The sequence below is a fragment of the Bacillus rossius genome, chromosome 10 (assembly GCF_032445375.1).
Source record: "Bacillus rossius redtenbacheri isolate Brsri chromosome 10, Brsri_v3, whole genome shotgun sequence".
Taxonomy (NCBI): domain Eukaryota; kingdom Metazoa; phylum Arthropoda; class Insecta; order Phasmatodea; family Bacillidae; genus Bacillus; species Bacillus rossius.
Window position 1 is genome coordinate 48,325,153 of NC_086337.1, and position 24,870 is coordinate 48,350,022.

Here is a 24,870-nt window from a genome sequence, read left to right on the forward strand (position 1 = left end):
CTTATATAGAAAATAAACTCAAAAGTTTTAAACTTTTAAAAATTTGTTAAGTCTATAGTACTACACTCTCTCTTATTTCTCCCTTGTGCATGTTTTCCTTAAGTTTGCAAACGGCAAAGATTGTGGAACCCAAAGTAGTTTCCACGAATAGCCAGTTTTTTGGAACTATGGAAAATCTTTTTTATTTGAGTCTTCATTGAAAATAGATTTATTGTAATTTCTAACAGTGTAGACACAAAAGCTGTTCTCTTGGTCTTGGTTAATACAAAACCACCAGATTTCAGAAACTATAACTACCAACGTTTACCAAAACCCCTCGATATTTGGGAATGGTCTGTGTTGTTTGAGTAACGGCCCGTGTTGTCCTTTTTTTTTTTCCGGGGTAATCTCGTTTCTCATATAACAATGCTTTATGTCCACGCTGAATTTTCATCTCGTCGCCCCTCGTAGATCCCAATGACTATCAAACTCATTCATTTTCGGGTGACTTATATTTAGAAATTTTCTCTTAAATTATGGTTCATCGTTTCGCCTCAATTCAAAATTAAGACTTAACAGTTATATTGCGACTTACGTGGGTGTATTTATCATGTGAAATTGTGGAATCATTAGTGGCGTAATTTTGTGGCCAATAAAGCTTATTTATGATGTAATTTCCACAAACGGTAAATTCTATGACACTGATTAGAGAATTTATTAGGGTTTAAAATCACTGCATTCATGTATGCTCATCACACAGCCACAAGATGTATTTCAGACTAGTATAAGTCCAAGTTTTGCCATGTGTTTTTGTTTTATTGCCGATTTCGTCTGAAAAGTTTTTTTTATCCAACCATAAAATTTTAACTATTTCAAAAGTTTTTCTAAAGCATTAAGCAAGAGTTATAACAGCGTAAATCCAAAGATTTAGGTGAGCCAAAGAAATGTGTAAGTCCAGTTACAATTATATGCATCTATATCTGTTAGGAAAAGTTCCTCGTTTCGCAGAAATTAATAATAAGATCCTTCTTTCCGGCCACATGCATATGCAGCATACTCTTTTCAAATTTCCCAATTTGGTTCTGAATCCAAAAATGTTACACATTTCAATTTTTTTTAATGGATCGAGAAAATCTAGTGTCAATTTACTATAACAAATATTTATTTACATCCCATGATACATAAATTTTGATACATTTAGTTACATTTTGGCAAGAATCTCACATTACCTGAAAACACTTTTTGGTAGTGAACAAGGCTCATGTTAAAGTTCTTCACACATGAGTCGTTCGTTATTTATTACATAAACAATGACAATTTTATATGCTTGTGAACAATAATTCTCCATCCATAATTTACTAATCAGCAGATAACATCACACTTATTTGACTACGATTTTGTACAAGAGAGTACACGTAACTACACAATATTGCAAGAAAATACATGGATCTGGCAAGTTTAAATAAATTTCCTGTTTTGGAAATACAGGCGGGCGACTGTCGCTGTCATTGTGTTGCACAATGAGAGTTATTGGCATCGTCATTGTCATGATAAATGGACGGAATTTAACACACTACTGGACCCTTTTTGGTTGGCTAAGTAGGCCAACCTTCGTGGCACAGTCAGCTGCACGCCAGGAGGTTCTGGGCTCAAGTCCCGGGAGAGACGTGGGTGAGAGTTCATGTCGAAAGAACCTGACACTCTACAAACTACAAAAAAAAGAAGCCCAAACAAACTACAAGTTACAAAAGAAAGTACAGCTCCTGGTTGGTGAGTGGTTGGCTCCTGGTTGGTGAGACCCAGATGAGTCGGGGACTTCTAACTCCTGGAAAATTCCCTTCCTGGTTCCAGGAAAGGGTGTTGAGTCGTTCCCTGAACCTCCGTGCTGCAGGAGGTAATGTTAAATCACAGCAGGGTCAACCACCACCCTTATGTTACTCGTGGTCACCGTGCTAGAGCACGAGTATCAAGGAATCATCATCATAATCATTGCCCAAAGCAGGCAACCATATTCTTCCTGCTATCTGCCGGCGTCTCTATATGATTTCTTCGAAATTATCCGGGAACTATTACAGGGATCGCAAACTCTACGTAACTGACACAGCCACTTCCACGCTTTTGCAAACCTGCCATGTCATAGCGTGCATGTTATGATATCTACGCACCATTCTATTAACTAACTACAGGTAGGCTTGAAGCCTTTCGGAATGTAATTGAGATGGTATGTTGTCATAAATAGAGCTATTCTTCTACATTTACACTAAAAACTTCAAGTGAGATGGGTACATGTTTATGGTTCTAGATAAAGCTAGGTACAGATACCACAAATTAAATTTTTGCCTAAGTCAATGTTACGACAGAGTAGGCCAGGGAAGCTATTCGGTACGCATGAAACCATTCGTATTGTATTCACATTGTACAAAACAAAAGGTTTAAACAATGGACATTTAATACATTTGAGGTGTTTTTGTTCATTAAAACCTATATATCATTATAGGTAATTAAATTTCTATATAAGACAATTTTGATAAGTTTGAATAACTCATAAACAATTTGATTCGCCCCGTACACTACTATGTGAAATGTATGGCTAACAGTATTGTATAACCTATACAAAACCTCACTGTAAGCATATCAAAGTATAAACCAAGGCCAAAATTTTCCCAAATCACCGAGCTCACACACTTCATGACTGTCTTGAAAACAATCAACATGTAGAAGGGGGGTAACTCAATTACAGGATGATTCGTGTAGATGTGGGTCCTGTTTCCCAATATTGATGAAGTAATTCAACAAACTGGAAATGCCTTATAATGAATAGCTTATTGTTGAAAGACACAAAAGGACAGCAGAAACACGTGAGGACCTACTTGTAACCAAAGAGAGCAGTGTGCAGCCTCATACCTAGAGCAACAAGTAGGCCTACAGCAGATGAACGCACGGCTAAGTATATAGAAGTAGACGGAAACATATTTGAACATACTATTTTGTAATGCTTATCTGTAAGCAATGCTGTCTGATAATACAAACCTGTAACTGCCCTCTGAATGGATTATTATTAGTTTATTCATAATGTTCTACATAATCGTATTCCTCTGTAAATATTGGAAATAGGACCAACTTTTATAATACATATTTTGCTCCCCCCTCCCCCCCCCCCACAAAAAAAGCTCTGTCAGCAACTACTTGCCCGCCAGTTGTAAACCTATTATGCGTGACTGAAAATCGTACATTTTAGTACGAATCTATGGCAAACTATTACGCTACCCTTTGGTAACTCCAGCTAAATGCACAGTTAGCTTATTTCTTATTTGGGTCTTTAGAAATCTTGTTCATGTCTCACGGGGAAATGAAGTATTAATGATATAGAATTTATGATTTAAGTTTAATTAAAAAGTTTTAACAGCTTTTGTTTTAATTTTTTTAAGGCATGACAAACGTTTAGTAGAGCAATTGTGAAATTTTGCTAAGATTAGCCGGAGAAAATAAATCTCATAATGCTTTCGTTCTTGTGCGAGCAGAATACGGGGAAAATATCCTTGTAAAATAAATTGAATTTGAAGAATGAATTAGTGCCATTGTATAATTTCTATGATAAAAGCTGTAATTTGTTAAAAAAAAAAAAAAAGTTTTATATGTTTGCGTGAAAGGGCTAAACACACCTAACGCGAAACTATGACAAACAAGTCGGATTGAACTGAAGAACGGTTACAAAATTTCATGAATAATTTTGAAGCAGTTTTAACATTTTCCAAGTGAATTCCCACGAATGTGTTGCAGTTTTAGTACAGATCTGTCCAAAAACTGCAATTGGCCTTCGTGTTGTATTTGCAATGCTCCTGATATATAAAACACGAATTAATGGAAATAATTTTAACTGAAAATGCGTGATATTTGGGGTTCATATTTGAAATTATGACAGTTTATCATTACCATATGTCAACTTCAGCCAAATATATTTTTAATGATCACGACGAAACTCATATGTTGTGTTGTCATTCTCTAGTTAAGCGCGGCCTTCCATTAAACAGAGAAACTCGCGTGTGGCCACAAAGCAAGGAAAGCTAAAGAGTCGCAACTCAATGCTATAACAACGCTCATATCTTTGTAAATCAGCTAACTATGCGATATTTATCGGCAACCTAACAACCTAAAAGTCGTTTATCTTTTCTGAACAAAATGTTGGCTACTTTTTTTTTTTTTTTTTGGTCATTCGTTGCTGGGAATATTCACCATAAATGTTTCAGATTATCTCATTTCCAATACGGAAAAAAAAAACACAATGTTAAAATGCTTTATTTTTTGTTTCAAATTTTAAAAACTGCATAGCCACAAAGTATGAGTGATGAAAATCATAACAGAAAAAAAAATACACACGCCTGCACATGTGCTCATGGCAGCCATGCTTATTTCATTGCTACCAACATAATTCAACACTTAAAAAAATATTCCATAGGATAATATTCCGTTAATACAGCATTCCATCAAAATTATGACCTAAGGTTTGTAAATTAAATCATTATGTTTAAGAAATTTCTGGGTTTAGTTTTTATTTAAAACTTAAATTTTTGATGTTGGCATTTCCCAGCCGCGCTGTATTCAGTTGCGGCCTGCGTGCCTACGGGAAGCCTTCTCTTCACAGACGAGAGAACCAAACGACCGATCGTGCATCTTCGGTTTTTTTTTTTCATTGTAAATAAATATGGCGGTGTTGATAAAAGGATGCTAATGGTCAATTAGGCTAGGTTAGCTACGTTATGAATACTTTAAAAAAACATTGTGGACGGTTGATTCGGTCAGGGTTAGCTACATTAAAGATACTGTGGAATCACGTAAACTTCGGGGAACTTCGGGGTGTGGCTCTCTCGTCGGTGGAAATGAGGGCTTCAACCGCGCCGACAGCCTTGCGGTGCTACTGAAGGATCGCGGCAGGCCATCAGCACAGCGCTCCCGCCACGACGGCCGAGGCCAGCAGCAGCCAGCTGGACAGCCCCCGAGGGGCGGAGCCCACGGTGAGGCCCTGCTGGTTGGGTTCGTCCACGTTGTTGCCGGCGCCGGGCAGCCACGTCTCCGTGGAGTAGGGGTAGGGCCGCGCTCCAGGGCCGCCGCTCGTCACGCGCCACGTCTCGGCCTGGGAGGGCGTCCAGGGGTCGACGGACGAAGAGGTGGACGTCCTCCAGGTGTCTCCAGGCGAAGAAGTTGATGTCCTCCAGGTGTCTCCCGCCGAAGAAGTGGAGGGCCTCCATGGTTCGCCCGGCGAAGAAGTGGAGGACCTCCATGGTTCGCCCGGCGAAGAAGTGGAAGGCCTCCAGGGATCGACGGACGAAGAAGTGGAGGACCTCCAGGGGTCTCCCGGCGAGGTCCAGGATCCGCCCGTCGCCGACCCCCAGGACCCGGAGGGCGGCGGCGTCCACGCCATCCCGCGGCCGAAGCTGGACGGCCGGCTCAGGGGAGTGGTCGTCCCGTCCGGGTGGCTGACGGAGGAAGGGCTGTGGCGGCTGGACCCCGCCGCCGCCGTGTCGCTCTGCCGCGGGTACCACGGCGAGAAGTCGTCCGTGCCTTCCGACAGGCTGGGCAAACCTGCGCGCACATCAGAGAATCGCACGGTTGTGTAAACGAATCGAATTTGTATTCACACTCTCGTCGACATTCGCGATGCGGTCTCTTAAAGACCTCGTCGTCGAATAAACTAAGAAGCACTCTGCATTAAATCTTTCCTTGTGTAATTTTAAAGCCCAGCGGGCATAATGTGCTGGCTTTGGGAACTTAACGATGCCAATCTCTCTCTGGTCTGGTGTTATAATTAATTGTGAAGCTGAATAATTTTTTTCATGTGAAAATTATCAGTTGATTTTTCCCTCGTTTCTCTGAACTGTAACCATGTTAATGTCTAGCAAGTTTTAACATCGTACAAAAACCTGAAAAGGGGGGAGGGGGGAGGGAGGTGGGCTATCATGTATGCTCTGTCTTAATTTTTATCAATAGCTAAGACAGACAAATACATTGTAAATATTAAAAATACAAGATGGAGGAGGCTTGAAGAGTACAGATGGAAACCGAAACCCTCGTACATAATGGTTCAAAAACAGTTTTCAGACCACTGAAATTTCCTGTCGTTAAAGTCTGCGAAAGCATGGAAGTCCTGAAGTTAATGATGGTTAGCTGAGAAGCGACTGGCGTTTAGCATTTGATTAATTTTTGTGAACGACTACTACTGTAATAGTACCATCAAATGACAAAATTTTATAGGCTTTGAGAAATCTCTTCAAATGTGATCTCATACTTAAGGAAAGCAATTAAATTTAAACGATTAAAAAAAAATTAAATGGTGTGAAAACATTCGAAGAGTTCGGTTCCTGTCCCTCCCCCATTTTAAACCCAAGAGATTAAAAGTTACCGCGACTGCTGGAGGTCCAGGCGCCGTCGAGGTCCGTGCTGGCGTCCCTGCCGGCCTGGGTGGGCGCCCAGTCCACGGCCGGGGGGTTCGCCCCCCAGCCCGCGGTCGCGCGCCTGTCCTCGCCTGCAACACACGCCCTCTAGGCTGGCTGGCAGCCCGGCGGGAAGCGACGAGAGTCGCCCCCAAACCAACCTATACCAGACTTGATGTAAGCTTTCGGACATACGCCATTGCTAAGCACACGTATGTCTGTAAAAGAAAACTAAAAAAAAAAAAAAAAAAATTTGCTGTTGTCAACAGGATATAAACACCACATAATATTCCATAACAGGAATATTATTTTTGCTTAATTTGTGTTTTTGACTTTTGGGTATTTTTTTTTTTAGTTTTCTTCTAAAGACATGCATGTGCTTAGCAATGGCGTATGTTCAAAAGCTTACATCAAGTCATGCACTCCCATTGCACAAAGATAACAACCAGTACCAACCAAACCAATGCGGACAGAAATGTCCAAGTGCCCAACCCCCCTGCATGGTAGACTCTTTTCCACTCTGTCCGACTCTTCTTCCAGATCCATCCTTCTGTTTCCCGTAACCAACCTGCACGCATAATGTATGACATTTTTGCATCCCGCATGTTAAGAGACCAGGGTTTTCCCTGTGTCTATGCAGGTTTTACCTGGGCTCAAATTATCTATTTTTAGTCTAGAATAGTCAGCGAGGGAAATTAGTCATGGCGCCAATCGCAGCCATTGCTGGCCAATCCCCCTCCTAGCACATGATGCATGCTACATCTCCTGAATGGCTAACAACCTGCATTATTAGAGCGTATAGGCTTCGGCTTGAGATGCACTTAGTCTTCCCTACCCAGACCCTTCCCGCACACTCATAGCTTTAAGTTAGGTAAAAGAAAGGCCACCGTTACACAGTGACACGGAGACGGAGAAGGATCTAACGTAACAGAGCTTCAACAATAGCAAGTAGACGGAGACAGGCCCGTACGGATTAGTTCGGCAATGCTGAGTTATTCAGTTCACGTAGCTCCGTGCGACCAACAGAAGCCCACTTCTAAGCTGCGGTGGTAGCCATATTTGTTTACGTTGTAAATACGTTAAAAATTGTTCAAGTACAAGAATATCTAGTGTTCCAGCAATATTTTGTGGTGTATTTTTATAATATGTATATGTAAATTCCGTCTGTGTAATTTCATTGTATTAATTTTTTTTTCAAATAAGTTGATTTTTTCGTAACCACGAAACTCAATATAATGCATTTCCTTCTGTTTGTTACGTTTCGTGCACTGTAGAGGCGGTAACAAAGAGTGAAAACGTAAATATCTTGCGATTCCGTGATCCGTTTCTGTTTTTACGCTTTCACGTCATTGTGGATTTGGGCCTAAGTGTTATTAATATGGATAACTTTCTAGTACAGTAAATGAATAGCTAAAATCGTTAGTTTATAGTTCTAAGTAAAATCACTTGAACATATTCAACAGGGAAAATGAAATTACTACAAGTCAATCCACTCCACTGAAAGAACATGAATCATTAAAAGAAGGTAGATAATATTTTTGAGAGTTTATACGGTTTACGCTTGAAGTCCATTCCAAAAGTATCACCATATTTTCTATGTATTCTGCAGTCAGTTACCGCCAAGTTGTTGAACCAGTCAATATTGCCCTCTTTCAGTTATCCATAGTGAAATGTAAATCCTGTTGAATTTTGTTCCTCAATACTCGATTTGAGTTCGTCAGTCATAACAGAAGATAGGGCCCGAGCGTTCACCATGTATATTCGTTCGCACGCCATTAAACACGATGCACCATTTACGAGCTGAAGCTTCATTCGTCACATTACCACAAACCTCTGTTATCTGTCTGGAAATTTCGATGGGGCGGACTTTTTTTTTTCACATGCAAAAAGCGCATTACACTACGAACTTGGCGGGATATTTAATCACACGATTCAAAGTGACGCTACAAAACAGTAAACGACCGTTGCGGCTGCTGTCAGCGTCAGACCGGCGCGCAAGAATGGACGGGTCCATGGCGCGGCGGAGGGGGGTGTTGGTAGAAATGCGCTGTTCCGTCACGTGAAAAAGAATTCTTTGCTTTTGGAACGACTTTGGCGTACGTGTAATGAGGCTGTACGCGCCATGGGGGGAGAAACTCTAATTTTGAAGTAGTTTTTGGGCCCATCCGCTAGATAGTAGCTTTCACATTGGTTGTGAGAAGTAACGCACCAGCTATGCGGCAAACAAACCATTGGAAAATTAGTTCACCTTATTTTTGGTAGCCACATTCTGTAATGTTGGCGTACCAGAAATATGGGCTACTGCATCTCCTAATCATTTATATAGAAAATGCTTTTTGTTTTGTTTTAAATTACAAACCGGTATTAAATGTTTTTTTTTTCTTTCACGGTAATAGTCTTCTACTAACTCCCGCCAGAGTTTTTGTTTGCCAGTGGCTACGGGGCCCACCCAACATGGTCTCAAGTCGCTGTGACGGCTGCGGAGCGCGCACCTCGTCCCGGCTGGGGGCCCGGGGAGCGGTCCACACCGAGGGTCGACGCCCTCGCGTCCTCGGCCCGGCCGGTGGGGGCGAGGCCTAGCCCCGCGCACTCGCCGCCGCTGGGCCTGCAACCAGCACGGGCATCAACAAGTCAAACACCCGGAGGAGAGAATTTAAAAACTTTTTTTAATGTATTACTTATTGAATTATAAACACCATAATACCTGTAAAAATAAAGATAATTAATTATTTGATTAATTGTTAGAATAAAATCTAATAATTATTGTCAGGTTGGAGGGAGGGAGGGAGGGAGAGAGGAGGATTAACTTCTCGTCAGCAACAAGGTCAATAGAGACGTAGGTGACACACAAGAACAAAGACTAGGAATAGTTATGAGTAGGGTCCGGAAAAATTCGCGGGTTCAGTGACCTTTAGGATAGACTCCAATATCCTTTACACACTCGGGCAAATGCCAACTGTTCATTGGCTGCTGACTTGCGAGTCGTCACGACTGGGTGGCCTGTGATTCGACACTTCTATGAGTGAGGGTCTCTAATTGGCCTTCAGTCCTCCAGATTAACAGTGGACCAATGGCAGAAGCAGCACTAAGGTATAATTGTTTGAATTTTAGCATAGAACGAAATGAACCCGCGAATTTTTCCGGTCTCTAGTTATGAGATGGCAATTGACGCGTGTTCAGGAAGGATTCGCACGCGGGACTGAGGGTGAAGTTACCGGCCAGGAGGGGGGTAGGGGTTGTAAGAGAGTGGGGGGCAGCACTCACACGTAGCTGTAGCACTGCTCGCGCAGGAAGCTGAGCGCCTTGTCGAGCGTGTGGCGCGTGAAGCGACTAGCCTGGCCGCCGTCAGCGCCTCCGTCGCAGCCGGACCGCACCTCGGAGATCATGCACTCCCTGAAGATGTGGTGCGAGCTGCGACAACACCAGCCACTCTCTTCTTCATCGACACTCGTCACAGGTTGTCCCGCAACCCAACTTTCACACGCCAAATATTCACGGTTATGAATATTTAAAAAAAAAATGGGTGCGTGTACTTATAGGTACGCGCGTGAGAAGTTATACTTCCTTGGCATCATTCAAAAATAGTTTTTAATTGAATGCAAATAATTAATTACAATAAAATAATAAAAGGGCTGGAAAAAATAGTCAACACAGTCAATAAAGTTCAGTTAAAAATTGATAAAATTAAAAAAATAAAGTTTAGAGAATAATAAACATATATGACATAATTTGTACTAACTATTATAAGATTTTTAATTTTTAATATTTATTATTGATTATTTAATATTTTAAAAGAAAATAAATACATTTAATAATAAATTCAAAAATTTAATTTAGGTTTATTCATTTCTTAAATATTTATTATTTTCTTAATTTAATATTCATTTTCATTTTTTATCAAAAAGTTTTCAATAAATTTGTTCATTTATTTGTATAAATATTTTTATTTATTCAATTTAATAATAAATATTAAAAATTAATATTATAATTTGATGTTCTATTTTAATTTTTATCACAATTTTTTTTATTAAATGTTTTATTAAATTTATTTCTTTATTTTGTAAATATTAAATAACCAATAATAAATATTTAACATCAATAATTTAATAATATTGAGTATTAAATATAAAATAATAATATTTTAATTTATATCAATAAATAATACATGTGGATATTAAAAATTAATATTTTAATTCGATGTTCGATTTTAATTTTTATCACAAATATTTTTTAAAATGTTTTATTAAATTTATTTCTTTATTTTGTAAATATTAAATAACCAATAATAAATATTTAACATCAATAACTTAAAAATATTTAGTATTAAATATAAAATAATAATATTTTAATTTATATCAATAAATAATACATATGGATATTAAAAATTAATATTTTAAATCGATGTTCGACTTTAATTTTTATCACAAATATTTTTTTGAATGTTTTATTAAATTTATTTCTTTATTTTGTAAATATTAAATAACCAATAATAAATATTTAACATTAATAATTTAATAATATTTAGTATTAATTATATTAAATAATACTATTTTAATTTATATCAATAAATAATACATACGGATAGTTAACCTCAATTATATTGGAGCGCTTGAAAAAGTATATAAGCACATTTTTTTTTACTAATATTTACAAATAGTAAATACTATTAATCAAAATATTCAATTTAAATCACTACTGAATATAATTTATTAGCACATATATAATTCGCACTTGTATGAAACTAAAACACGTGTTGTGAATGTAGAAACTAGAAACATGTGTATAAATATTATAAATATGAAAACAGTGATCAGAGGCGACGAGCGTGCCAACATGCGCGACTAATAGAGGTTCTATATCTATTTTGTTGGTAGCTTTTTTTCTTGACTTAATGAGCGGTTTAGCGGGCAGCGTCAACCTGTTTGTATTACAGTGATGCGCGCGCATCTTAAAATTTCACTCTCATCATTTTTTCATAACGCGCCTAAAGAAGTATAACTTCAATAAAAAAAAACAATTCAGTAGTTTTAAAAAAATTTAAAATCACCAATTGCACCCAAATTATTAGATACTGTGACCACAAACTATTGTCACGCAATCATAAATAACTTGACAACAAAATTAAAATAAAATTTAACATACTTTACTTTCTGAGAACAAAAATCCTTTAACGATTTATGCGGCGAAAATCTTTAATCGGGCAACTTTGACTACTATATTAGCTTATCAAGTTGGTAAGTTAGCATAATAAAAAAAAATTTACAGTATGAATATTTAAAATACCCTACTAAAATGTTTTGCCGCATAAGTTTGTTTGGTTCTTACGTATTAACGCCACCGCAGGCTAACTTTAAATATTGTGTACGGTTTGTTGGGTTAGTATAGCGACATTAAAAAATACTGTGAAATCATGTGAACTTTTGGTTGGGTCAGAATAGCCACATCTTAAATTGGTAATTCCTCAGCAACCGTAATAAATATTTTATAGTTTTTTTTTAATGTAGCTATACCAACCCAACCAACCGTTCACAAGGGTCGTTACCACAACGCCAAAATACCACAACACCGAACGTACAATAACGCCGAAAACCATAACGCCGATTGCCAAATTGACTACAACGCCGACACGCTAGAAAACTGCTGTGTACCACAACGCCGAAATACAGTAACGCCGAAAAATGTTGCTGCCTGAAGAGGGGGTTGGGGGGGGGGGGGGTCACAGGAGCAAAATGAAAAAACAACTGAATGAATTTGGGTGTGTGTTTCTTAAATGTATCTTAACGCCGAAATACCACAACCTAACCTAACTTAGGCTAACCTAACATAACCTCACCTAACTTAACCTTTGTGGCAGTCCTGCAATGACATTTTTCGGCGTTAATGTATTTCGGCGTTGTGGTACATGGCAGTTTTCTAGCTGTCGGCGTTGTAGTCAGTTTGGCATTCGGCGTTGTGGTACGTTCGGCGTTGCGGTGCGACCCCGCGGACCGGCAGTCGGCAGGCGGGACTCACCAGCAGAGGGCAGAGCGCGTGACCTCGCCGTACACCTGCCTGACGAGGTGCTGGTAGTGCTTGCCGCAGTGCTCGTCCCTCGTCAGCATGGACTTCATGCAGCTCGCGTGCCTCAGGTACTCTGCGCGCACACACACCATCACACACCTTGTTTACCGCCGGCCCTTCGCCGCTGCAGCCGTCTCCCCCTCCTTCCAGGCTCGCGCCACTGTGATGGACACCTTCAACGGGGGGCGACTGAAATGCTGCCCCTTGGATGGGCAGCCTTCAGGATTTTTCTGACAGTGGTTACTTTGTAAAGTGACCTAACATAACTTAACCTAACTTAAACTAACCTAAACTAAACACTGTCAGAAAAATCCTGATGGACTGCCCTTCCAAGGGGCAACAATTCAGACAACCTTTCAAAAACACCACTGTTAAAGATATCCTGATGGGCTGCCCTTCCAAGGTGCAACAATTTAGGATTATAAAATAGACACATTTTAAGATACTGGAAGGGCTGACCTTCCAGTCGCTTTACAAACTAACCACTGTCAGAAAAATCCTGAAGGGCTGCCCATCCAAGGGGCAACAATTCAGACAACCTTTCAAAAACACTACCGTCAGAAAAATCCTGATGGGCTGCCCTTCCAAGGGGCAATTTTTCAGGATTATTTAAACACTTAAAGAAACATGTTTTCAGAAATTGGATGGGCTGCCCTTCCAGTCGCTGTACAAACAAACCATTGCCAGAAAAATCCTGAAGGGCTGCCCTTCCAAGGGGCAACAATTCAGCTCGCCCTTCAACAATGGGCAACTGTAGGATTTCAGGCTTCATCTCTCACGCCATGTATGTGTGCATGTATATATATCCTTTAAAGATAAAAACAAAAAAGGAAGAAAAAAATCATGGCATATGAGACCCAGCCTCAAGTCCTTGCCAACCTCCGCAGCAAAGCAAGCAACTGAGCAGAAATTTTAGCTCTATCCGGCCTCCCGGGACAGAGAGCTTGGGAAAACAACAGCCTAAATCATTCCACGAAACTACGGCAGTTTCCAACCAAGTTTTAATATTTTTACAAGAGAATGAGCAAACAACGATAGAGCAGTTGCACGGTGACCTTCATACATGTGTTTTAGAGTGCGAGCCATCGTACAGGTTGTCCCAAGAGCCCTGAGGGGCCTCCAATGTGTGGTTTTCATGGAGTATATCACAAACTCTCTGTCCGGGGCGGCCGGATAGAGCTGACTTCTGCTCAGTAGCAATCAAACTGTCAAAACAAACTATAAAACTTTCTCGTTGGTCGACTCGTTTGTGATGATAATTAACAACGAGCCAGACAAAAAAAAACTATTAAGAGTGACAAAATTCCAGCGAAATTTATTTATCATGGCAGTAGATAACACGAGGGCCATCCGATACAATACTTGTTATAGAGAACGCAACACGCAAACTGTAAGGACGGTTACGAGGTTCAAAAGACATCGGCGCAGACGATACGACAGGTGCTTATTCCATTGCCTCGCTCTCTCATACTTCACTTCAGTGAAATGTGATTGCAAATCTGTTGACACTGCTCAGGCAAATATCTGTAAGTTTCTGCAGGTTGTTGTGAGATCTGAAAAAAAAAATTCTAATTCTCAGTGATTTTCACTTATTTCGCAGTGAATATCGCTAACTTCGAGCACATATTCCCAGTTTATTCCACTTATTTACCAATGAGAAACTGTTCGTTAACATATATCCAGATATTCTCGTTACTCTGATTTCAATCACAGATTCTGGTTTTTAGGGTGAACCTACTATCTGATACTGTTACTGGTATTGATACTGTTACTAGTACTTAAACTGTCACCGGTACTTATACTTGGACTGGTACATATACTGTTACTGGTACTGGAACTGATACTGTTATTGGAAATTTTTGTCTCACCTGTATAGTACTATGGTACTGGTTCTGTTTCAGGTACTGGTAATGGGACTGCTACTAAGTCTGATACTACAACTGGATGGAATCGGCGCCTCACATGTCTGGTATCAGGTGTTACCGGTGCCTGCCTGGCTGGTACTGGACTAGTGCCGGCACCGGTGCCAGCACCAGAACAAGCGCCTCACCTGTCTGGTACTGGTTCTAGTATCGGAACAAGCGCCTCACCTGTCTGGTACTGCGACACCTGGCACATCTGCCGCATGGACTCCTTGGTGTCCTGCACGCCCTTGTCGAAGGCCACCTGCCGGCTCTCCGAGAAGCACTTGAGCGTGTAGCTCTGCACGCACGACACGAACTGGCCCCATAGGCTGCAACCACAACGCACGTCCACAGCACAGGCGCAGCACAAGCACAAGCTCCTCACACCCAGCTGACTTTGATCCCGCCGTGGCCAGCGAGACCAGCCTTCATGGCGAGTCATGACACTGATTTTACAATTTTACAAATATAATTGACAGGTTGTTCGCACTATCGAACTCAAGTAGAACTATTGCACTTGTACCGAACTTGTTTTTATTTTGTATAAATTTCATGAGCGAAACATAACACGTAACTCTATAACTACCAAAGTTTCGTAGGGAAATTATAATCATTTTAACATATTTAATGAGATGTGTAGCAATAAATCATTGAAAATATTAAAGAAAAACAACTACGTATTTCCAACATTGTATGGCTTATGTCTTTAGTTGTTTTTAGACTTTTATATTCCTTCGTTCTTATAATACTTTGGTATGTAACATCATCTTTACTTTATAAAACTTGTTATTGCCTTCGCCATTGAAGCCATGCTAAGGCAATTTTTTTTTACTGGTAGAATAAACCTTAAAAAATTCTCGTGGGGAGATTAACTTCGCAGCTGTTGGTGTTGGAATCACTCGTGCTGGCAAGGAAGGTGCGGAAGGGGGCGACGCACCTGCAGACGCGGCCGATGTCGCGCACGTTGTCCGGGAACACGTAGTCGGGGTCCCGCAGCAAGGGGTCCGCCATGTGGATGCAGCGGCCGTATTCCAGCCGCGAGCACTCTGTCTGCTGGGCGCCGCACAGGTCTGCAACACCGGCGGCTCTGCGCTTCACTCCGCCACTCCACCGAGCACCGCTTGACACTTTCATCACTGTACAGCACTCTACCGTGCACTTCTCAACGTCTACATCACTGTGCAGCACTCTACCGTGCACTGCTCAACACCTACATCACTGTACAGCACTCTACTGTGCACTGCTCAACACATTCATCACTGTACAGCACTCTACTGTGCACTGCTCAACACCTACATTACTGTACAGCACTCTACTGTGCACTGCTCAACACCTACATTACTGTATAGAACTCTAGCGAGCACTGCTCAACCTTTCATCACTTTTCAGCACCTTACTGTAAATTTAAAACATCCATTATTACACTGAAATTTTTTTTAGCATTTAATTACCATAAAAATATCGTAGGTTTCCCATGCATTTGACTTTTTCATAAAAAAAAGTTATTTAAAATTTTTATTACAAATTTATAGTTTGAAAACAACCATTAAACCATGTTTACGAAAACGAATAAAAAAATTAGTTTACGGTGGTTGCTTATTTTTCTTTCATGAAAAACCATGAGATGTGATACTACTTATAGGTAGTCAACAGCAATCGTATTATTAAACCTAAATTTTTACGTACACAAAAAAATTTTGCCTGCCATTTTATTCAAATATTTATAAATGAAATGAGAAACATTATACGTTGCTTCTTTTTTTGTGGTTTACTCTTTGGTTTTGCTTAAACTTTTAAACACTTTAGACGTCCTTACGTCCTGAAATAAATTAATCCCTGAAAGAAAGAAAAAATAGAGCAGTTTCTTAAAGAAAATATTCTCTGAGTTGTTATTTTATTCGTTCGGTTAAAACGTAACCTCTTTCGTTTTCTTCGCCGTGAACACTGTGAGACGCTTATGACTTCTTTTTTTTAAATTGGGATTTTAAAAAGACTGTGGTCTTTAACCATCTGATCTTGCCTATTGTCTGGTGGAGTGCTATGCACCTAACTACCGCGGACGTCAGAGCTGTGTCGCCATTTCTAATTTATTACAACAAATTTTGAAATAACGAAATTAATTTATATTCATAAATAATAATGGGATTAGCTATGCATATTCTGATATTTCATGAGGTCCAATGTCTTTCTGGCCAGAATATTTCAGCAATAAGTGTGGTAGTGCTTACTTCTCCCAAGAATACCCACGAAGGATAATCGATTCAGTGCAGCAGACAACCTGACCTTGACATTTCCTGTAACACTCAACTACTTTTCAACGGTTAAAAACGAGGACTCATTAAATAAACAAACCTTTGTCCAGCAATAGAGGCTAAATGCACCCTTTGTCAAAGAGTCGTCCTCTGTGCTGGAGTTCCCACTTTAACCTGGTTCCATGCAGTTGAAATATTCACGAGAATGTACAAGGGCGTTGTGGGGCTGACAACCAGTTGAAACTAAAATATTCACATTCCTCGCTGAGCATTTTATCCGTTTCGATTTTGAAATTAAATTATGTAGATAGAGCACCATTAAGCATTTGCGAGTTTACTTGCAACTTAAAAAAATTTTCATACTTTTTTTATGAATCATTAAATAGGTAACCTAAAGCCACAGAAGGATGTGTACAATTGATTAATTGTTATAAATCCAAAATACCTCTCATAAACATACATATATTTAAATGAATTACATAAGCTTGAAATTCGGCCAACAAAGTAAAGTGTAAAATTTTTTTAAAATTTTAGCCTTATTGTAATAGAAAAATTTTAATAAAAAAGGAATAAAATACTTTAATTTTTAAATTTCGTCTACATCTTCTAGCAGGGCGAATGTTTAACAAACAGCTAAACATCATTAAAAAAAAGATTGACAACACGGCCACTTAAACACGTAATTATATAAAATAAAATAAAAAGCTTTCAGTACATCAGAGGCAAGTTATTAGACATACACTCCAAGCGACACGTAAAATGCAGTGTGATCATAGAACTATACTCTTTATAGTCAAGTTCCACACACTCATTTCAATCAACTACATACTAAGAAACTGAACGGGAACAAAATCATCTAGTGACAAATTAGGCCACACGGTTTCACACCCTCGTGGTTGGGGTCTGAATTTCGACTCCTAACATCCCTCCTCTTTCCGGGGCATATACGAGCACATCGTCAGCATTAGAGTTGTTAGGGGCCTTAACCCTTCGTATTCGGGCGGTATTTTCAAAATAACATCACGAAAAAGCATTTATATCTAGAATAATTTCAGTGTTATTTGCAAAATAAAACGCTCAATTATGTTGCTATCTACACTCGTTGACATATATTTTCAATTTATTTTTCTCCAGAAAGATTATTTTTAATGTATTTAATTATAAAAAATATATTTAAAAAAAAATCGGTAGTGGTACAAAGGTTTAGGCCTCTGTGCATAACCGAGCGACGTAAACTCCTGCGTCTAACACCCACCGTTCAGGTGTCGGTGAATAATTGAGGACGCCTTTGAGTGTAGACTGCGCGGCAAGCACAACCGTCATGCGGGAGGCGTGGCTCGCAGGGGCTGCTCCAGTATTCATGACCGCGAGACCCTGGCGAGGCTGCGACCTTCGAGTGTCGGACGCAGGGCCGTTTTATGAGAATGCGAGGCCTGGGGCAACAATATTTCGAGGCCCCCCCTTTTTTTATTGTAGTGATAATTTTCAGATATGAAAAACTCATATTTGCATTAATATGTATGTATGTAATAACTAACATAAAAAAGGAAAAGAAGTACCATAATGAAATGCAGCCTCTATTCGCAGAAATATGAAACATATTTATGCAGGGAAAACAAAATAATGTATAACAACAAATTTTCTAGTTGAAATGGAGTAATATTTCATAGCCAACACCCACCCCCAATATTTCTCTGCTTCATTTACGAAAGTCTTAAATCGTTCTCAAATATTTACACAATTTTATGAGTTGCAGATCCCGACCAATCAAAATTACATATTTATTAACTCACTTTGCAATAAACTTCTTCCTTGCCTTTTTAGCAGCAAACAAGTTAATGAGTCCATCAAATGAAATGCTGTTCACAAGATCATGTTCTGTAGAAATCACCGCTAACGAGTTTAATCTCTCTTGTGAAATGGTAGATTGGAATTGATTCTTCAGAACTGACAGTTTTGAAGATGATCTTTCACTTTCACAGTTTGTGATTGTTAGTGTCAAATACAAGAGCAGTGCTATTGCTACATTTGGAAATACATCAATTATATCACTGTTATATAAGTGCTGCAAAACCTTTTGTGGCGTGAATGATGTAACACTGTCTTCAACTTGTTTCTCTCTGAGAAATGATGATAAGTGTAATAATTCATTTGTAATAACAGGCTGCAGATCCTTTCTGTATTTTCTGACCAACTCAGTAGCACTAGATTTGAGTTCATCTTCACTTGCTGTAGTTAAGTTACAAAGAAACCCAAATGTTGAGGCAATATCTTTGTAGGAAGCAGCTCTCTTCTCCAGTTCCATGCGGAGCTTATCAGCAATGCATAGAAATGTGGAAATTCTGAAATTCTCGCGGGATGTTACAACAGTTGAAAGTTCGTTTTTTCCATTCAAAAACTTTTTATTTTTGGAAGATCTAGTATCTACAAAAGTTTGTAACACATGGTTGCTTAGTTGTGTTGCTTCAACTTCAATTTCATCAAAATTATTTCGCAAATCGGAAACAAAATCTTTCAAAGAATTCATCAGATGATGATCAGTTATGACATCGAGTCCAGGCTTCTGTAGATGCTTGGTTACTGCACCGAATCTTTCCATAATGTCGTACCAAAATACGGTCGTAAAAGCAAATTATAAATATTGCATTTTCTTCATGAGGGAGTTCACTTCCATCCTTGTGACTTGCGTTTCATTTTTGTCGTTGAACATATCATTAAATGCACAGAAAATCTCATCATAATGAATGACGAGAGTTTTCAATGCATCTTCTCTGCATGACCACCTTGTTTCCGACAAGCTCTTGACAGTGATTTTTGGCTTTCCGCTATTTCCTGTGCTTTCCGAAATAACTCCTTCAAGAACTGACCACCTGTGAGTGGAAGCAGCGAAAAATGAGTACAGCTTTTCTAAAAACAGAAACAGTTTTGTTGCGTGAATACATTCACCAACGCTGTTTTCTCCTACTAAGTTTACTGAATGTGTTGCACATGGAACATACAGCACAGAGATGTTTATTGATTTAATGTGCGCTTGCAGGCCCTCGTATTTTCCTGACATGTTGGCTGCATTATCATAGCTCTGACCTCGGCAATCCTGGCTATCAATGGTGTTGTCTTTTAGAGTACAGGTTACGTCACTTAAATTTCTTCCTGTGTGTCTGTAAATTGGAATTAAACACAAAAACCTTTACAAAATGTTACCGTTAAGGCAGTATCTAAATACAAAAGATAACTGATCTGTATGGGAAACATCAGGTGTAGAATCAACTATCAGTGAATAATATTTGGCCTGTATAATCTCATTTAGCATGTGTTTCCGAACTTCGTTACCCATTAGCTCAATGAATTCTTCACATATATCAGAAGAAAGATACGATACATGACCTTTTCCTTTGTTCCCATGTATCCTTAAATGTTCCTGTAAAAAGGATCAAACTGAGCAAGGAGTTCCGAAATTCCTAGGTAATTACCATTACGAGGTGATCCAAGCATCTTATTATCATCACGAAAAGGAAGACCACGACTGCACAAAAATTTTACAACTGCCACTACTCTAACAAGAACATTCTTCCAGTAATTTGTCTCAGTCACTTGTGCATCTAAATGTGATGAAATTGACATTTTATTATTTTTTCTTGAAACCCATTTTAAAGAACATGCTTTGTGTTCAATACTGTTTTCATGCTCCCTCAATTTTTCTTCTGTTTTCTTCCAATTAGAAAAACCATTTACAAATTTTGATAGTTTACAATTACTGAAAAGTTTGCACGCAAAGCACATTTCCCGTACATTTAGAGTACAATAACCATTTTCTCTCCTGTCGCTCTCGATTTTCAAGAACTCTCACAAATGCAGATGATGTTAGTTTACGAGTACATTTTGGATATTGCCTAGCAGAAGCTGTGTAGTTTCCATCATTATTACTAAAAAAAAGTCCGGCCCCTTATCAACACAATAACTAATCATTTCGTCAATGATATTGCCAGGCCATGCCGCAGGATCTTGCTGGATTTATTCTATTAACACTGCACTATCAAACTCTACACTTCTTTTAGTCCTAGAACAGTTTCTAGAAGTTATGGGAATTTCTGAAGTTGTGTTAATGAGATTACAATTATCTATTTTAGTTACTTCTGTGTTTTCTTTAACTTTATCAGAGCTTGAAAGTGGTAAAGTCAAAGGCAACTTACCATCACAATCACATGGTTCTAGTGTATGAGGAGGTTCATGGACCGGCGTCGAAGTCGGTGACTTACTCAGTAGTTATAAATAAAACCACACAAGTTACAGCACGGTCTGGTTTTATTGTGGAATCATGCTTTACAAAACTAAATAAATAGGTATCTAAATTTAAAGACAAGTTTATTACGCCATATATAAAATGGGAATTCACTTTAAATAATATTATATTTTTTTGATGAAATTTGAGGCCCCCTTGAATGTGAGGCCCGGGGCAAATGCCCCTTTTGCCCCCCCCCCCCTAGACGCGGCCCTGGTCGGACGAGCAGGACAGTCGATGTTCCCGAATAGCAAGTAGGTTTCCCGAACAGCTTTAGAAAAGAGGATCCTTTGATTTTTAAGGCTGCGTTCAGCGATAAACTAGCCACGTTCTTTCGACACTAACAGAACCTGGTGTATCAAAGAATGAATACATGTTGGTGTGTGTACATCTCCGCTCCCGATGTACGGCATTTGGTAGCAGTAATTTCGTGAAAATGGAACGGAAGTCAACGAACGGAAATGGGATACAAAGGTGGCGTACCCACATGCAGCAACATAAACCCGTACATAGTCACTTTCGTGAACATTAGGGTACGTACCAAACGTATTGGTGTACTAAATGTAACTTTATAATAGTGAAAATTTCCTTTTAAGATATTTGATAAACTAAAATATTGATGGTAAAAACTAATCTCAAGTTTTAAAATACTTAAGTAAACTGGCTTTACAATGATTATAATGCATATTCTCCTTGCAGTATGTCAACGGGATCGGTAGCGCGGCGGTAGAGCGTGCGCTTATTGTTAACATCTAGCAACGTAGTTTAAATCTCGTCACTGGAAATTTTTTTTAAAGTTTCAATAACATTATTATATATTATATAATAATGATGTTGAATTTCGTTTTCATCGGAGCCGTTTGATTATATAGTTTAAAATTTCGGCCTGCTAATCAAATTATTCTATAGTCGACGTAGCTGCTTCGGCAGCGAATTCTACCGGCGGGTGCAGAAACCATCATGAATGTTGTTTAAAACACAATTTTCGTATATTTATTACGCTCGTTTTTTTAAAAATTAAACGTTGAATTTGGTGTCCGAGTTTTGTATTATAAGTATATATGGGTCATTCCATGTAATAAGGGCAAATATATATTGTGAGACAGTTGTAAAAAATTTTTTTTTGAAAATGGTTTTTATTTAGTCAAAGTGAACCGGAAGACCTCAGTAACTGACTACTTATATGGGCAGTGAACAATATTGAATTTCAACACATTTATAAAATAAAATATTTCTCTCTGATGTGAGGGAATGATGGGTGAGGGAATGACGTGTGAGGGAATGATAAATGTAGTATGAGGGAATGATTCGGTTCTGATATTCTGGTTTCCTTGGCAACATGTTTGTTTCTTAACCAAAGTTACATAATTTTCAATTGAATAATGTACAACTTTCAATATTAAAATACTAATTTAAGCATAATCAGTTGCTAAAACAGCATGTAATCAGTCTCGTGAGTTTGCTATGCCAAGTTTAAATTACAATTTGAATCTAGTTTTACAAACTACGTACACTATATTTATCTTACCACAAATTACAATATCTGAAGGGAAAATAAAGCCTTGGCATGTCATTAGAAGACTCGAATTGGGTCTTTAAATTTATAAAAAATCCTACACCCTTTGTTAATAACAATAGGAGTTGTGACAGTGGCAACAATTTGTTTAACAGATACAAAACATACATCATTTTAATCTACATAAAATAATGTATTGTCCCCACAAGAATTTTTCAAAAACATGACTTCGATTTCATTGTTTTGTACACAACTTTGGATAATTCCCAGGAACTGGCAAATTTTTTGTTGTGTTCTTTTTCTTCTTGTCACTGCTAAAACGAACTAGGACAAAACTTCCGAGTGGAAGAGAGTTTTTGGTCCCTAGATTATCATCTTCATCCGATGATGAATAGACATCTTCATATCGGAGGTTTTTCTTTGAGCCTAACAAAACAGATTTGTCAGTCTCTGTAGGTAGAAAAAGTATAGTACCTTTATTGGGGTTTCTGGAAGAAGGACCAGATGTTTTGCTTTCTGGTTTGTCTTGCATTACATTACTGGTAGCTGCAGATGTTTCAAGTTGAAAACCTTTGCCCAAGTGGAAGTGAGAGCATTCACTTTTGCATTCAAAACAACTTAAACTTCTGAAATGTAGAACTGGAAAAGCCGAATTGAACATAACCTGATGCACTTTCAGTGTGCCGGCGAAACACTTAACATTTCCTGCATGTTTGGCTAGATCTTCCATTGCACTAATGTCTTTGTGTTGAATTTCAAAAATCTTCACACCTGGATAATGCTGTTTCAGTACATTTGTAAGGCACTCAAAATTTTCAACATATTTGCCTTGCGCAACTATGCGGTCAGCAGTTCATTTCAACGTTCCCCCAATACCATCAGGAGCACATTTACCGTGCCCTGACTCGGTGTAGTTCCAAGTAAAAATTGAAATGTTGGGAAATTTATGACTTAGTTTTTTTTTATATGCAGAACATTGTTTTATTCCTATACTGTGTAACAACTCACATCACTCTGTATGTGTATGTTTGTCAAGTTGATATTTTGTTGGAATGCCCACTCGAAAACAGGCTTAAGATGAGCCCAAACCGAAAATGCATCATGTCTCAATGACTTGCTCAATGAATAAAATGGATGTGCCTTGACACAGGACGAAAGCTTGCCTTCAATTTTCTTGTTTAAGATAAAATACACCAGTGTGAAGGGTAATTTGTTCCCTTCCTCCACCAAAATGAACAGCCTGTATTTCTTCACTGAATTTGCAATTATAGTTCTCACTAAAGTCTATATGAATAAATGCAGAACTTTCATCCAACCGATTTTTTGCTGCATTTAGAGTCTTGTACTGGTGTGCAATATTTCCTATATGGAGAAGGTATCTAGGAAAGATAGTTTCCAGCTCAGTTACCAATGATCTTACATCAATAATAAACTCTTCTTTTAATGGTTTACTTACCTTCTTTTTTTGGCCTTTAACCTCTATCCATTGCACTTTTACCATCCACTTTTTTACTTTGACTTCTTGCTCAGGATCTATGATTTCATAGTAAATAGTCTTGCTCTTGCAAGCATTGCATTTTCTCTGAAGACAAGCTAAATTGTCTTTGCAACAACAAAGCTCTCTTACCAAGTCCGATGGTTTCTTGTGTACATTGGACATCATTCCCTCACAACACTCATCATTCCCTCATAGTGAGGGAATGATGGTGAGGGAATGATGAAATTGTAGTTAACTGTTTCTCAAACACAGCAGGTTGAACTTGTTAAACTTCTCCTTACAGTTTGGGGAAATACCCATTTATTGTTACGTAAAACTATTAAAACTAAATTTTTTACTTTACTTACAGCTGATTAATGATTTGTGAGGGAATGATGTGTAGAAAAAATACTCATGAAATTTCAAAACTTATTGAATTTATAAAAAATTAATAATCACCATTGAGCCTGAAACTATCACAGCTTCACATCAACAACTAAGATAGCTATCTACTGACTCACTAGCAATGGCCTTCATAGGCATCTACTGACCAGAATATTAGTTAACATCGAGATGTGAGGGAATGATACCCGAACATGGGGACATAATTTAACTTTTTTTATTTTTAAGACGATAGGTAGGAAAAATGAAATGTACACATTTTGTAAAACTTTTAATTGTTTGGATTAACCCTAATAATTATGAAATCTCATTGCTCATAACTTTCAAAAAGAAATTGTGTCACAACATGTTAACTGTGGTTGGGGAACAGTGAGGGAATGATATTTCCAGGCTAAACTATTTTTTTAAATACATTTTTTTTTAAATTATCTGACATTTCAAGTTTACTGTCTTTTAAAACAATTTATAGTACATTATTAAAAAAATTGTCACGTTTATTGGACAATATTTTATTTAAGAAATGAGGCTGGGATATGAAATTTCCCCTTTTGCGTGGAATGACCCATATGCGAC

At 38.5% G+C, this 24,870-nt stretch overlaps 1 protein-coding gene across 1 annotated transcript in view; it reads right to left on the bottom strand.

Moving 5' to 3' along the window:
• Positions 1 to 3,161: 3,161 nt before the first annotated feature.
• LOC134536340 (mucin-5AC-like) overlaps positions 3,162 to 24,870 on the bottom strand; it is a 61,002-nt gene continuing 39,293 nt past the window's right edge. The window contains exons 3-9 of the mRNA XM_063376093.1: positions 15,309 to 15,441; positions 14,558 to 14,700; positions 12,420 to 12,540; positions 9,672 to 9,818; positions 8,900 to 9,012; positions 6,377 to 6,499; positions 3,162 to 5,559 (exon numbers count right to left, since the gene is read on the bottom strand). Coding sequence (XP_063232163.1) covers positions 4,916 to 5,559; positions 6,377 to 6,499; positions 8,900 to 9,012; positions 9,672 to 9,818; positions 12,420 to 12,540; positions 14,558 to 14,700; positions 15,309 to 15,441 — 1,424 coding nt within the window. The 3' untranslated portion in view covers positions 3,162 to 4,915. The remainder of the gene's footprint in view (positions 5,560 to 6,376; positions 6,500 to 8,899; positions 9,013 to 9,671; positions 9,819 to 12,419; positions 12,541 to 14,557; positions 14,701 to 15,308; positions 15,442 to 24,870) is intronic.